This window comes from Rhinolophus sinicus, linkage group LG09 (genome assembly GCF_036562045.2).
Source record: "Rhinolophus sinicus isolate RSC01 linkage group LG09, ASM3656204v1, whole genome shotgun sequence".
Classification (NCBI taxonomy): domain Eukaryota; kingdom Metazoa; phylum Chordata; class Mammalia; order Chiroptera; family Rhinolophidae; genus Rhinolophus; species Rhinolophus sinicus.
Window position 1 is genome coordinate 106835362 of NC_133758.1, and position 15833 is coordinate 106851194.

At 39.0% G+C, this 15833-nt stretch overlaps 1 protein-coding gene across 2 annotated transcripts in view; it reads left to right on the top strand.

The window, feature by feature from the left end:
- Positions 1-570: 570 nt before the first annotated feature.
- Positions 571-15833, top strand: part of AVL9 (AVL9 cell migration associated) — a 41167-nt gene continuing 25904 nt past the window's right edge. The window contains exons 1-6 of one of the 2 annotated variants that reach the window (XM_074340973.1): positions 571-941; positions 8418-8538; positions 9877-9962; positions 12000-12071; positions 14795-14884; positions 15624-15690. In XM_074340973.1, coding sequence (XP_074197074.1) covers positions 849-941; positions 8418-8538; positions 9877-9962; positions 12000-12071; positions 14795-14884; positions 15624-15690 — 529 coding nt within the window. In that variant the 5' untranslated portion in view covers positions 571-848. The remainder of the gene's footprint in view (positions 942-8417; positions 8539-9876; positions 9963-11999; positions 12072-14794; positions 14885-15623; positions 15691-15833) is intronic. The other variant, XM_019757322.2, reaches the window with a different exon arrangement.

Below are 15833 nucleotides of genomic sequence, written 5' to 3' on the forward strand. Positions count from 1 at the left end.
TAGAATGAAAAACATGTTGTTTTTTTAAATAGCAAGACTAGAATAATCATTTTACAGGTCTCCCTGTAAACTTCCTTTTTTGTCAAGGATATAGTGCTTCAGGCCTTAAGTTGCCTCCAAACTCCTATAGATAATATTTAACTAGGAAGAAAATAAAAAACGTAGAACGAAGCAAAAGAGAAACCCTAGGTAAGCAAGTTATTTAAAGCTGAGTTCACAGCTACAGAGCCGCATCGATATGTTTCGTGTTATCAAAATCAAATTGAAGAGTAAAGGGCAGAGAGACCCTAGGCCAGAAAGTTCAAGGAAAGGAAGTGAAGGAATTGGATACTAAAAGAATGAACAGAAAACACGTTTAAAAAAGAGGAGGGAAGGAGCGGAGATTTTAATGAGAAAGGAGAGGACAAAGGAGGTGGAAAAAGGTTGAGGCCACGAGGGAGCAGGAAACAGGTGTGCCGAGGTCCCCGCCAGGCCCTGTCCGGGTTTTAGCGCCCCTCCCCTCAGGCCCCGCCCCACTCCTTAGCCCCGCCCCGGACACTCAGGCCCGTCCCATCGGTTCCCTCCAGGTCGTACACCGCCGGGCTTCGCCGGAGGCTACCGCCGCATCAGGTGACAGCCCGGAAGCAGCCGAAGCGGATGAGGGAAGCGCGACGGCGGCCCCGGGGGGCGGGGCGGGGCGGAGCCGCAGGAGCCTCGGCCTTTACCAGGTCCTCTGCGCGGGCCTCATGCGGCGCCCTGGTTGACACCTGAAATCCGCCGATCGCCGTCCTCCTGGGGACCGTGGGGTCGCCCGGCCCGCCGCCCTCGGCGGTTGAAGTCGTCGTGGTGCGGACCCACGGCGGCTGCCCATGGAGAAGGCCGGGCGGGGCGGCGACGGCGCCCCCCGGGGGCCGGTACTGCACATCGTCGTGGTCGGCTTTCATCACAAGAAGGGCTGCCAGGTGAGGAAGGGGCCAGATCCTGCTCCCCGCCTTTCGGCTGCGTCCCCGCCGCTCCGCTCTTCTCGGCGCGGTCCCCCCTGCAGCGCTCTGGGCCCTTCGCCTCTGAACTCGCCTGCTCTGTCCAGCTGCTCGCACTCTCCCCACCTGCAGCCCATCCCCACACTCCCGTCCTTCTCCGGCCCCTGCAAATTGTCTTTCGAGCAGCGGAGGAGCTGTGTGGGTGTGTTAGGGTTGGTAGGGATTTAGGTTATTTGGCGGAGTGGGAGGAAGGAATCGAAGGTCGGCCCCACTCTCTTCCCGGTCCATTGCTGTCTCTATTGACTTTCTGGGTGTTCACCTATAGAACCCGAGCCTTTAGAAAAATTCAGCACTTGCACTGCGTTTTCAAGGTAATGAGCTCGGTGGGCTTCCACAACCAACGCCTCGGGTTGGTTGAAGCACTTGCGGTGCGGTGGGAAAATCAACTTCCTTTGTTTATCTTTGGAAGCCCTAGAATCGGTCGCGTTAGGCTGGTGTGCTGACTCCGCCCCCCCTGCCCATTGGGCCTTGGTTTGGCTATTTGATCTCGTCCAGATCGTGTTTTTTGGTGAGACATTTATCTCCAGCTCTATTACAGTAAGAGCAAGGGTATTTACGGAGCAAAGAAATGTGCAAATACAACGTCATTTTTAAGCTTTTTCACTGAAAGGGTAAAGGGAAGAATGGCACATTTGCAGTCTATGTATTGAAGGCAAGGGAACAAAATAGGAACAGGATTACTTAAATACTGGAAGGCAATGATGTCATATTGTGCTAGTGAAGAGGAAATTGAAATGCTTAAAATATTAAAAACACCCCTTGCTACCACTAAGTAATGTAGCATTTCGCTTCTTGCATTTCACAGGAAATGTAACATTTTGGGAGACTTTAATTGGCAAAATTTAAGTTCTTTAGAGGATAACAGAAAAGTGATGAAGGACGTGTTTGTGTGTGTTTTTAAAGACTGCTTAACTTTAAAATGTCATATCAAAATCCTTGTCGTTCAGGTAAAAATGACATAGAAAAATATCGAGGAGGAAGTGGCATTATTCAGTATGGCATTAAAAATTCCAAGCAGCCATAGAATATGTTTTTAAATGTGGCCCTGTATTTAGAGGTAAGAGAATAGACACTTGAGTTTGTATCGTGGCATGCAATGTTTATCATCATTAGATTTTTAATACTTTAAAACTTCACTTCTTTGATCTTAATTGTTGCTTTATAACTAACTTTGGATGTGGGTGAAGTGATTGAAGCTTGGAGGAAGTAAAAAGTTCTTGCTGAGGTCGCACTGCAAAACAGCCCTGGACTCAGACAGAATTGCTCTGGCACCATATGTGTGCATTCAAGCTGAGCGTTTAGGAGTCTTGTAGGGTAAATTAAAAAGTGGGGGCCTCTTCCCAACCAAACTGAATGGAACTTTAAAGACCAAAACGAAGGAAATATCAGTAGGCGATAGAATAAAATCTTTTAAATTTTGCTGTCATATAAAGTCAAGATTAATCTGTTTTATGCCTGTTTTATTAGCACAAGTAATATAATTTATATTTCCAGAAAGGAAAATGTAATGCTGCTTAGACATTTAAAGAAAACTGAACAACAGATTGTAAGATGAAAGAGGCATTTTGGGCTGTAGCACCAACCACCCTGGCATTTCTCCGGATTTGTCTGGTTTTGGGTTTCAGCACTGAGGTAAAGGTGATGACAGGTTTTGTAAAGTGAACACCATGCTGAGAGTCAGACCTGGATAGCAACCAGCGAGTCCAAATTGCTTAATTTTTCTGTACCTCATTTTCCTCTACCAGAATTCTTCTTGAGAATTTTAGACCTGGCAGGAATTTGCAGGTGAGTAAACTGAAACCCAGAAAGATTAAGTGACTTAAGCATACTTACACAGCTAATTTGGCCCTGTCTGAAAAACCAGAGCTGGACAATAGTTAAAGCGGTAAAAACTGGTTTCATTCAGGAAAGCTATTGCGATAGGAGAGAAGAGACCTCAGTGTAGAACTGAGCTCAATCATGAATACAGTAAGGAAAAGAGAGAATTTATAGCCAAGTTGCAGAGTGGGGGGTCAGTGAATGGAAAATTACTGCATGGGGGAAAAAAGGGGTTTCTGGCTAAACCTAACAGGATTCTTGCTAAAATTAGATAATACAGAGACAAAATTAGTCTATCAGGTATTTCAGAGGCTCTAATTATTAAAGATTTCCCACAGGATGTGTTAATCAGCCGCCTTAGTCTCCATTTTAAGATCTTCCTTCCAGGTGTAAAAGACTAAAATGCATGGCTCATTGAATTGTGACTGCCTTCAGATTGGTTTGGACTGTGTGAAGGTGCTTTGTGAGACTGGTTCTTCCAAGTATTCCAAATGCTGCGGGTCATGTTCATCACTTCTTCTTTCCATGCACTGAGATTATTCATAGCGAAAATTCCCATACTTGGTTGTGATTAGTAATTTTTAGATTCGAGGGACTGAAGTGAAACCTTTGTTTGAAAATAATGCCTTTCAGCCATCGGCTGGGTTAAACATGCTAACTTTGCGTAAGGGAATGGACTCAGTCTTTGTAGACTCGGGTTATAAAGCTGCTGTCTAGTGCTGTGATAAAGGAGCCGGGTCGATTCCCGTGGACCACCAGGTTAAAGGCAGCTTCTAATGTGGCTGTGTGCAAGATCCCAAACGATGCAAGTCCGTTCATTTTGTTTCTTACGTTTTTTTTCCACCTTTGAAGCCTTCATGTCGTGTATTTTAATGAAACATTTCTTCATTTAAATTTAAGTGAACATCTAATAGCTTTATCACTTGCTCATTTTTTCTCTTTTATTTGTGGTAATCTGTGGGAGTGAATTCTTCTGTATATAACATGTTAGTTTCTAGTGGTGATTCTTCTAGTTGACTGATGTACTTAACATTTAGAACATGTTAAGTGAATTAAAGTGCTCCCTTGACATTTAAAATGGTTTTGAGATATTCCAACTCTTTTCCTAAAATTTTGTTTTTAAGTTAGTATTTGGCAAAGGACCTTTCTTCTTTAAAAACTCACCTGCAATTAGACTCTTTGACATGAGATAATTTATGGGCATCTTCTCTCGACTAGTTTGTTTGTTATAGATTGTGTTCAGGAGTTTTGTTTGTCCTTTATTTGCTTTGTGGCAGTAAATATATAAACTATATTTGTCAGATTAGTGTAACTTTTGGGAACATAATATAATCAAAAACATATAAATTACACTTTGGTTCTTTTGTAAAAAAAAAAAAAATTTTTTTTTTTTTTTAAGATTTTATTGGGGAAGGAAAACAGGATTTTATTGGGGAACAGTGTGTACTTCCAGGCCTTTTTTCCAAGTCAAGTTGTTGTCCTTTCAGTCTTAGTTGTGGAGGGCGCAGCTCAGCTCCAGGTCCAGTTGCCGTTTTCTAGTTGTGGGGGGGCACAGCCCACCATCCCTTGCGGGAGTCAAACGGCAACCTTGTGGTTGAGAGGACACGCTCCAACCAACTGAGCCTTCCGGGAGCTCAGCGACAGCTCAGCTCAAGGTGCGGTGTTCAATCTTAGTTGCAGGGGGCGCTGCTCACCATCCCTTGTGGGACTCGAGGAATTGAACCCGCAACCTTGTGGTTGAGAGCCCACTGGCCCATGTGGGAATCGAACTGGCAACCTTCGGAGTTAGGAGCACGGAGCTCCAACCGCCTGAGCCACCAAGCCGGCCCTCGAAATTTTTTTAACACTCCAATTAATAGGGATTAGTTATTTTCCAAAGTGATGTCATAAAGAGTTGGAATTATTACTTGATTTTGACCACTGTTCTGATTTTTTTCTGTTCATGGTTTTATATACATAGCTAGCAATTTTATTAATTCTTGAATAAACTGATTTTACCAGACTGAACTTCTTAGAAAAATAGAATTATAAAAGAACTAGAACTCAGGTTTACACTAGTTCCAACAGTGAATAAAGCCACTAGAAGCAGTGAAGAGAACAGTATATTTTCCTGTTGGTCTGCGTGGGCCAATCATGGGAACATCTCCATGAGTAGCAGGATGTTGCTTTGCAGATTCAGGGATGGGTTGAGGAGATTGGTGGTGGGAGGATTGGTTTATTTTGGATGATAGTGTCAAGCCCTGAGCCGTTCAGGTTTTGGTGACAGATGGCTGGTGACAAGCATGTAGTTTTGGCACCTGCTATTGATGGAATCCTGTGGTGACAATGATAAAACATTGAGGAGGTACCGTTTGTGATTCTTGGAACAGAAAGAACAAACTTTGGAGAGTTAGAGCTTAGGGAAGAATGATACCTAGAGATTCTTTTTAGCTACTCAAAGAAACTCCTGAAACAAGATTGCATTTTTCTGGCCTTCCTCAGCACTTATCTTGAATTTTAATATTTTGGTGGGGTTTTTTTCCTGGTATTAGCCATGCTTTTCAAATGCTGAAATGATAAAAATCTCTGACTTTGAAGGGCTTAGAGCAACAGAATAGTTTTCATTTAGGCCTTGGCATCCTGTCTAAGCAGGGGGCGTGTCAACTTGTAAAACGGAAATTTATAAGTATCAGGAAGGTTCCTTTGTCCTCTTATAATTCCCTCCAGGAAGCTAGAGTGCCTAAATTTCTTTCTCTGGCTTAAGTCTTCATCCCTAATAAAGTGCTTATGCATCATGGGTAAGGAACCCTTTCCATGTTATTAATGTGGTGCAGATCCTTCGTTGAGCACAGATTTTGCTAGAAGAGGGAAGGCTGCGGAAGGACCCTGGTCTACAAGGGAAGAGCACTACAAGAGGAAGATGAAGACATAGAAGGAGAGGAGTCATTACCTACTTAATAACTTTGAGACAGATTGGTCTTGTTATATTCCTTGGTTAAGATGACATCAAATTACAAACTCACTTTCTCCCTAGGAGGTTTTTAGAGAATGTCATTTAAATTGATGTTTTTGATCATTTTCAGTCATATTCCAGCTGTTTTAAAAAATAACATTTCTTATGATCAGATGTAGTATGTACTCACTGTAGTAGAAAAGTAAGAAAAAAAGAAGAAAACTAGCACTTAAAACCTTGTTATCCCAGAGAAGTCTATTCTTAACACCTTGATGAATATTCTTTCCAGTTTTCTAGTTATTTTTTTATGAATATACATAACTTTTTCCAAAAATGTATATACTGTAATCAAGTTTTATGACTTGCCTTTTTATGTAACAATATACCATTAATATCTTTCCATATCAATAAAGGTTGAATTATAATATTTAAAGTAGCTAAATAGTATTTTGTAGAAATATTTATTTGACTGGTCTCCTTTTCAGACACTTAGTCAGCTTTCCAATTTTTGCTATTTTGAGTAATGTAACTTTGTGGCTAAATTTTTACACCATTTTTCTTAAGTGTGGAGACTTCAGTTTGAGCCATCTTTTTCTTCATGGAGAGCTTGTTGAAATGATTTTGAAAAAGAATATACTGAACACAATTTAGGTTAGTCTGGATGATTCTGGCTTCAGAACAGATGTCACTCATACTTTAGCCTTCTCCATTTGTTTTAACACAGAGTGTTTCACATACGCCTCTGATTCAGCTGGGCTTTTGATAGTCAGAGGATGATGACAAAGCAAGTTAGCAGTTATTTCTTAGTGTTGACCCAAAGCATAGCATTGTAGCTTTTAGCTTCCCCTCTCTGCTTTCTCATTTGTTGCTGTTTTTTCTCTGCACTGGGAGACCACATCTACTAAATGTATTAGAGCAGTGTATGAAATAAAATGACTTAGTCCTAAGGCCTTGAAATGTAGGAAAATGCTGCTTACATTTACTAGTTAATTATAAAGGATTCAACTCTGCAACAGCCAAATGGGAGAAACGCATAGGACAAGGTATTGGGGGAAGGGGCATGGAGCTTCCATGCCCTCCCAGCACCTCAGTGCTTTGCCAAACTCGAAGCTCCCTGAACCCCATCGCTTAGGGGTTTTTATGGAGGTTTCATTACATGGGCACAATTGATTAAATCATTAGCCACTAGTGATTGAACTCAGTGGACTTCCGGGGAGGTCAAAGCTTGGCCTTCCTGGTGACCAGGCCCCATCCTGAAGCTATTTAGCACCCCCCACCACCAAGAATCACCTCATTAACATAAACCCAGATAGGACTAAAAGGATTTTGTTATGAATAATAAAAGTGCTCCCATTTCTGGGAAATTCCAAGAGTTTTAGGAACTGGACCAGGGACAAAGCTCAAATATACCATTCACAGAGGATGCCAAAAAAAGGTGTACACATTTTAAGAAAGGAAAACTGTATTAAAATTGTAATGTTCAATATATACCGGTAACAAAAGATGAATACAAGTCACATTTGAATTCTGCAATTACAAGAGGTTCTCAAAGTGGCTACCATCAGGGTCCAGACACTTCTAATTACGGCAAACTACTGCTTGAGCAACGTTGACCAAAGTGTCCACTTGTATACATTTTTTTGGCACCACCAGTATATTGCTAATGCAGTACAAAATCCTGCTTAAATATATTTTGAGATCAAATATATGGTGATGGAAGGAGAACTGACTCTAGGTGGTGAACACACAATGGGATTTACAGATGATGTAATACAGAATTGTACACCTGAAATCTATGTAATTTTACTAACAATTGTCACCCCAATAAATTTAAAAAATAAATTTAAAAATATATATATATTTTGAAAGGAAATTAAACATAGGTCACCTAGAACTTCGAAGTCATGTGATAATCCAAGTCCCATGTATTTAATTGTGCCTTCTTCACCAAGTCTTATTGGAATAACAAAGAATGTTAAAAGCACAGAGAACATACTATAAACCTGGGGAATGCCAGAAACTGGGGGCACATACTAAGAACTTTGTTCTTTCTACAAGATACAGTGTTAGAGAGACTTCATTGGACGTCCATTTATCAATTCTCAATCTTAAAAAAAAGATAACCCGAAATGTTGGTTAATGCCCCCTCACCCCTCTACCAACCTCCCATCAAAACCATAAACTAAAAGCTACAAGTATTGGGAGCAAAGGAGCCAAACATAAGAAGCAAACGTAGATCTTGGCTCAACTTCTCAGCCTCCTTTGTGGGATCTCTTCTACTCCATTCAGTGGGATGTTGGTTTTCCTCAGGAATCCATGGCTTCAGGTACTATTTGGTGACCACAACCAAATGTAAATTTCCAATCCAGTCACCTCTGCCACTACCCCCCACCCTCTTATGCACATTAAAATGTAACAACCTTTATATCAGAAAGGGGCAAAGACTTACAAATCTTTCTTCCTTTTATTCCTTTTTTTCCTTTTCTCTTTTTCCCCTTCTATAGTATAGGTTTGCTGATGAGTCAAAGGGCATTAAGTGTGGTTTATCCTTCTGTCCTTCAGCGTTTCAAAGCATTTTTGCCTTTCATGATAAAATAAATGCTCCCTTTGATCAACAACCGTTTAGCTAACATTCCTTACCATTTTAGGTTGAATTCTCTTACCCGCCCCTGATTCCAGGCGATGGACACGACAGTCACACTTTACCTGAAGAATGGAAGTATTTGCCCTTCCTTGCCTTACCAGATGGAGCACACAACTACCAGGAAGGTATGTCAACAGACAGTGGAGCAATTAGTGTCATTTTTTTTTAATTTGCCCAGACATCTCCAATTCTAAGTACTTTGATCAATGAAAAGCCTCTGGCCTATTGTGACTATTTGTGAAATATCTAAGTGCTTGTTTGGAGATGACCATTCATGCGTTAGAGGATCTCCAGCAGCGTGCCAGGCTTATCTTGGTAATGGTTGGTGAACCTTCGCCAGTCTTGCCAGGACGCCGACCAAAGTAAGTGATTATTAGGCAGAGATTAGGATGTTTGCTTCTGGTAGCACCTCCTGCATTTCTGTAATACTTCAGACTCCTGTCAGGCAAACTACGTAAAGGGCTTACCTGCACCAGCCACAGATTGATTGAGGCTCTACCTGTAAACTCCAGTGCCCACCTGGAAGCTGCTGGTGTTGCTTCCCCTCCCCTGGAGCCATTGTCATCACAGCGCTCTAGGGGCCTGCTTGTCGCCTGTAGAGCATGTGAGCGCACGCTGTGGAGTCACTATAGAATCTCCTGCCGATTGTACAAGGGCTTGGACTGGCTTGATGCAGGATTTCATTCTATCATGTGGTAGAGCTCTACCAAAACACCAGGTTGAACTTGGTTTGATCACTTGTGTTACTAATATTTACTAATTTTTGATGACATGAAGCAAACATTACTATGCAGGCTAACAGTATTTAAATACACTGTTTTAACCCAGCAAATGTTTTTATCCTAACTTATTTATTATGAAAGCTTTTAAACATACAAAAAAGTTGAAAGAATGGGGTTGTGAATATTCTACAAATGTTCTTTATATTTGTGTATGTGTAGTTTTGCCTGGACTATTTGAAAGTCAGTTGTAAACATCATGACACTTTACTTCTTATTACTTCAGCATAAGTCCCCTAAGAAGGTTATTCTCGGGGTCATTTACAATATCATTATCACAGCTAAGGGATTGATCAGTAATTCCCTAATACCGTCTAATATCCAGTCTGTGTTCACATTTCCCCATGTTCCCAGGAATTTCTGGGATCTATTCAAGATTCATGTATTTATTGCCTTTGGTTTTTATGATTCTCTACTTTCGTTTAATTTGGTATAATCCTATATAGACGAAGTATTTTCTGAGATAAGTGATCATAGTCTGAATTTGACTTGTTATAATTCAGCCTTTTGTGTTCAGTGTACACTGTTAGTCCGTGAGAGGCATTGTAACAAACCAGTGTTGGTGATGTGTTCCCTGTTACATTATCGTTTTTGTTTTAATGACTGCATTATAATAACTTCAAATGTCATTTATTAATAAGAGTAACTCATTCTGGTATTTACATTTTTCTGTGTATCTCTTAGATACTGTGTTTTTTCACTTGCCACCCAGAAATGGAAATGGAGCCACAGTATATGGTATCTCTTGCTATCGACAAATTGAAGCTAAGGTACGATAGTTACAATGAACAACAAAAAACACTCAAAAATTCTTTCTGATGTGTTGACCAGTTAAAATGTAAAATATGAGGAAATACATAGTCTTTTGTGTGTATGTGGTACCTGTGATATTATTTTAAATTTTTATAAACAGTTAAGCTGTTTGCCCAATAGAACCAATTTATTCAAATGAATTTTTGTAAGTTGATATTGGTGATTATAATTATATCTGTATCGTAATATTTTGTACATTGTTTTTAAATAGTGGTACCTAGATTATCCATTTGTCTTCAAAATACTGTATTTAAATTTTATGGTGTCCTTGAATTTTCTATTTCTAGTGTTTGGTATATAACTTAGAAAAATAGAGTGGTAACAGGTGCTTTTTGTTTTTTGGTATTTTTTTTAAGCAGCATTTTAGAAGTAGTGCATAGTACCCCTGAAAAGACCCGATATTATATCATATTATAAAAGACTGGGTCTTATATTATAGTAAAATAAGACTGGGTGTTATATTAATTTTTGCTCCAAAAGACGCATTAGAGCTGATGGTCCGTCTAGGTCGTATTTTCGGGGGAATATGGTACTTGCAGTAGCTTCAAACTACTCACAAGTTATCTTAATTATAACTAAGATTTTGACCATTCTTGAACTACCTGCCAGCTTAACACCTGTAATATAATAGCTCTAATTAATAAATTCAAATAAATAAAATGAGTAGCTCCCCTTTCATGATTTGGTTCTGAGCAGCACTGTTTTGTTTTAGTTTGTTTGTGGTGGAGATACTCTGTGTGGTTGCTTTCTGCATTTGTTTTCTTCATCCACTGTTACCCTTACATGGTTTTATATGAGATTAATTGAGCTGCTGCCCTTCTTGGAAATCCATTCCTTTTACTACCTCTTATTCCCTACAGGTTATGTGAGCACTGATAAAATGAGTCCTCGAAAGCTGTTGTTAACAGCGGTTCTCATGCCCAGCATAGGCTTTAAATGGCATTTCGTACTGCCTATCTCCCTCACCGCCGGGTCTGACCCACACCTGAGTATATTGGGATTGCCCATTTCTCCCAAGTTTTTCTAGCCTCCTCTGATAACCAGACAGACAAGCCAGATATCAGAGGGACCTAGAGCCTACCATGTTTCTTCAAAAATAAGTCCGGGTCTTATATTAAGGTTTGCTCCAAAAGACGCATTAGGCCTTATGTCATCCTGAAAAATCGTGCTGGGGCTTATTTACCGGGGAAACACGGTAGGAGAAAGACTTTAATTCCTTTTGAACAAGGTGAGATCTGATGAATGAATCCAGTGAAGGCAAAGAGGTAGAAAACAGATGGAGGAAAGGCTCTGCTCTTGACTTAATTTAATGACTGGTAGTCATCAGTCATCAGTCAGTTGAAGACACTGAGGCCCCTTGGTCCTAAAGACAGATCGAAGGAGATTTCAGGTAGTACACTGGAAGGGGAGCAGTCATACTTCCTTAACTGAAGCTGGTCAAATCAAGACTTGTTTCTATTAAAAGAGAGCTGTAGAAATCTCACCTGGTCATCTACAGAATCACGGAGGCATGAGTTACGGCTCAGGGTTGGGCTACAATACAGATCTGCCAGGATAGACTCCAGGTAGCATAGAACAACCACCTTAATTTAACAATTGCTGACAGTTCTTCATCTCTGGAGAAACAAGCCGTTTTTGTCATCTCTTACTTACACTATCTCCTCACCACAAGCAATGGTCTCTGAAAGCAGAGCCAAGGGTGTTTGCTTTATGTTATGAGTGTGACAACTTACACATAAACTATTCTCCATCAGACTGTCAATTCCTCCATAGTAGAGATTGTCTCTGGCTGTTCTATTTCCACTGCCTCCCAGATCCCAGCACACAGTGCCCTTGGCCGACTGACACTTATTCATTCAATAAATATTTTCTGAGCTTGTCAATAAATACTTTTTGAATTTAATTAACTAAACACAAGAAATATTTTCTAAGTGCTATTTTTATGTTGAAAAAGAATGATTTGCAAATATTTCAATACTGGCTATTTGTAATAGGCATTGAAAGTACGGCAAGCAGACGTCACCAGAGAGACCGTTCAGAAAAGTGTCTGTGTTCTAAGCAAGCTGGTAAGAGACCACATAACACATTCGTGCATTTGTTAAACATTCATGGCAGAATTATTTGAGGGTAAGGCATTATCAGAATAAGGAGAGATTTATGAAAACAATGTATTAAAATTCACTGATGGCTCATTATTTATGCTTTCGCAGCTCCTTTTTCTCTTTGCCTTCCAGCAGTTTTACTCTCATTTGCTCCTCTACCCAAAACTAGGTAAGAGGAAGGACATGTAATAGGTTTTGAGGAAGGAGGTTGACACTTAACCAAAATGAGGTAGTTCATATATTTCATTTACCCATTTTTGGGTTTGTTTTCAAGACTTCGAATAAATAATATTTTACTGAAATTCAAAATATTGTGATTATGTTCACATTTTATTGATGATAATAGAAGAAGTGCATGACTTGACTCTTTTACATTGAAAAAATTATAAAAGCCTTAACTTGATCTTTAGAAACTTAAAATGTCCTAAGGAAGGAAGTGACATAATCAAGTGTTAACTATCATAATACTTTAAAGTTGTTTTTTCTACACATAAGTAGATCAGATGCAAGCATATAGTCATTTTAACTTTATTTAAAAAAAGAAATATATAACGTTTCTTATTTTTCATAGTTCTCTTCATTAAATCATTTGTGACATTCCATTTTTATTTCTAATAAGATAATGACACCTTTACCAGTAATACCAAATGCCTAATTCTACATGTGGTGTATAGTACCCTAAATCCCTTTGTGGGCAAAAATCCAGATCTCTAGCATATTAAGTACCATAGATCTATATGATTAGTGAATACAAATGTTTTTGCAGTTAACCTAAACCAAAATTCGGACTATTTCATTAGCCTAGTCACCAAATATATGTAGGTTTTAATGATTTCTTTTGCAAGTGTCAAATTTCTTATAGCCAGAGACAATTTAAACATAGTTTGCTTAACATAAATAGAGTTTTGCAAAATAGGATATATCTGGCTTTTATTACAAAGCTTAAATACAAAATCCTAAATAATAATAATTTAATACTGCAGGCCTTAATAATAAGATTTTGAGGATCAGGATATTTCTTCCAAGATAGTAATTTTAAACATAGGGCAAGAATAATCTTTTAGAAAAGGCAGGGTTATAAAGGACCCCACTATTAGAAAATTAGTAGATTGCTAATCTGATCCCTGTTCGGTTTCTAGAAGGGTAACCTGAAAAATATACATCAGTGAATTACTTTTTTTATACTGGGCCAGATGACCAAAGAAAAGAAAGCATAGGAGTCCTAGATATTAAAGCCAATACAACATGTTGGAAGGTTTACTGATTCTGGAAGCATTCTTGAAAGAACCGTTAAAACAATAATAAATGCTGTATATCGAGTGCCTGTATGTCAGGTATGAATTCTGTACCAGACACTTTTTAGATATAATTGTCATTGTAATCCTCATAACAGCAGTGAGATAGAAGTATTTACTGTTCTCATTTGACAAACACATTTCAGAGAAAAACTGTCTGAACTTTCATAGACTTGTAACTACTAAGTGATAAAATTAGGGTGAACATCCAGTTTTACCTGGGTTTATCATAGGGAATGGGGAAAGCTAGCTCACACAAAAAGGTTTGGTGGTTCATAGTGCATTGTACTCTATTGAAATATACTGATTTTGTACATAGATGGTAATAATGATATATGAACAGGAATATTGGGGGAAAAATAATCCCAGTATTGCTTGCTTTAACTCATTAGAATATACTGGGGGTGCCAAGAAAATGTATATACATTTTAAGAGATGTTATCTATGCTTAAGCAATAGTTTGCCATAATCAGAAGTATCTGGACACTGATGGTAACCACTTTGAGCACCTCTTGTAATTGCAGAAGTCACACGTCACTTGTATTCATCTTTTGTTATCGGTATATATTGAGTATTACAATTTTAATAGTTTTGTTCCTTTCTTAAAATGTGTATACCCTCTTCAAATGTGGCACCCTCTGTATATACGGCGTTGGTCTCTGCATATTAAAAAGAACATAGATATCAGAAAACATCTAGAAAAGAAGACTAAGAATAAAAGGATGGAAATGGTAGAAGAGGGTCTTAAAAAGGAAAAATAAGAACTAAGCAATAACTTTGTTCAAGTATACAAAAGAATATTATGATAGAGGGCACAGAATGGTGGTTCAAAGCCTCCATGGAGGACAAAAAAGGGAAATGAACTTAAGTTTGATTATGAATGTTGAACTAGATCTAAGAACCAGCTGCTATAAAGATTAAATGTCTCCACAAGCCAGTGGGACAATGTGCAGAATTAGAATGGGTTTTCAATTGTGAGAATCACAGCTAATGTTTAGGTGCTTTCTGTGTGCGGGATACTCCCAGTGCTTTTCTCTGTGCCATTTCATTCTGAAAACAACTCTGCAAGACGTCCTTTCTTTTCATACACCCGTGCTCACATCAGCAAGTAGGTGTGTATGAAAGGAGAGGTAAAGTGCCCAGAGTCATGCAGCTGAGTGATGGAACAGACCCAGGTCTGTGCCCGCCTCTCAGCCACTTACTCTGTGTGTGCCAGGCACTTTTCAGCTGCAGCCAGAGAGCTAGAACAAGTGACTTAATGGCTTTCAGCCGTGAATAATAAGATACTAAAGTTGAGTTACTTTTTTCTTCCTGTTCTCTTCCATTTAAAAGAGGTTGTGAGGTATTTGTTACTATTATCAAACTAATGGTAATTTCTCTTTTTTCTTTAAGCCTCTCTATGGCTTACTTCAAGCAAAACTTCAACTCATTACACATGCTTATTTTGAAGAGAAGGATTTTTCCCAAATTTCCATTCTAAAGGTAATTTTATACCCCTCTATAGATGTGTTTGGCTGAAGACAGATTCATGAAACAAGTAAATCTCATCAGTAATGCAGTGAAAGATAGTCATTTATGAGCTTAAGAAAGACATTCTTTGAAAATAACATCAAAGGGCCAGAGATCTGCCCAAAATGTACAGTTTGTACTTTATTACATTTAACCAAACTGTCTTTTATTAGGAAATAATGACTGCAAATGACTATAACTAACATAAACGTTTCTAATAATAGATGAGAGCCTTTTTGCTATGGCACGGCTTGTCTAAATTTGCTTATCTTCTTAATACACTGCACAGTATGTTGATGTATCAGGCTTCTGGTTCCTAACACTCATAGTAAAAAAAAAAAAAGAACAGAAAAACTGCATGGCTGTTTTATTGCAGATCGGTAACATGTTTTTCTCAAGGCTGCCATGAATGTATAAAACAGGAATCTCCTGGACTCTAGTGAGAGTAGGACAGTTAGATATTTAGCAAGAAGTAGAGGGAATTTATCCCAGGAATCCATACCACCACCATGTGAGTGCATCGAGGACCAAAATGTAGAAGAGACGGATGGAGTGCTGACAACTGTCAAGGTTTCAGAGAGATCTGGATTGTTTCTAAATTTAGGGCCTGGCAAGACAAACTGCCTCAATTAAAGAACCATTTGTTTCCTGATCATCATATTCAGTGTCTACAATGATAGTAAAATATCTAAACTGAATCTATATTTTATAGGAGCTTTATGAACATATGAATAGTTCCCTGGGAGGAACTTCATTAGAAGGATCCCAAGTATACCTTGGTAAGTAGCTTTTTCACAACTCCAAAGAAATGCCCTCGTTTCTTTTTGTTTGGCACACAGAATTGCATGGAACACTTCATGAGCAGAATTACATTTCTACATGGGATCAAATGTTTCATCATTTGATGCTGCTGCTTCCTTAA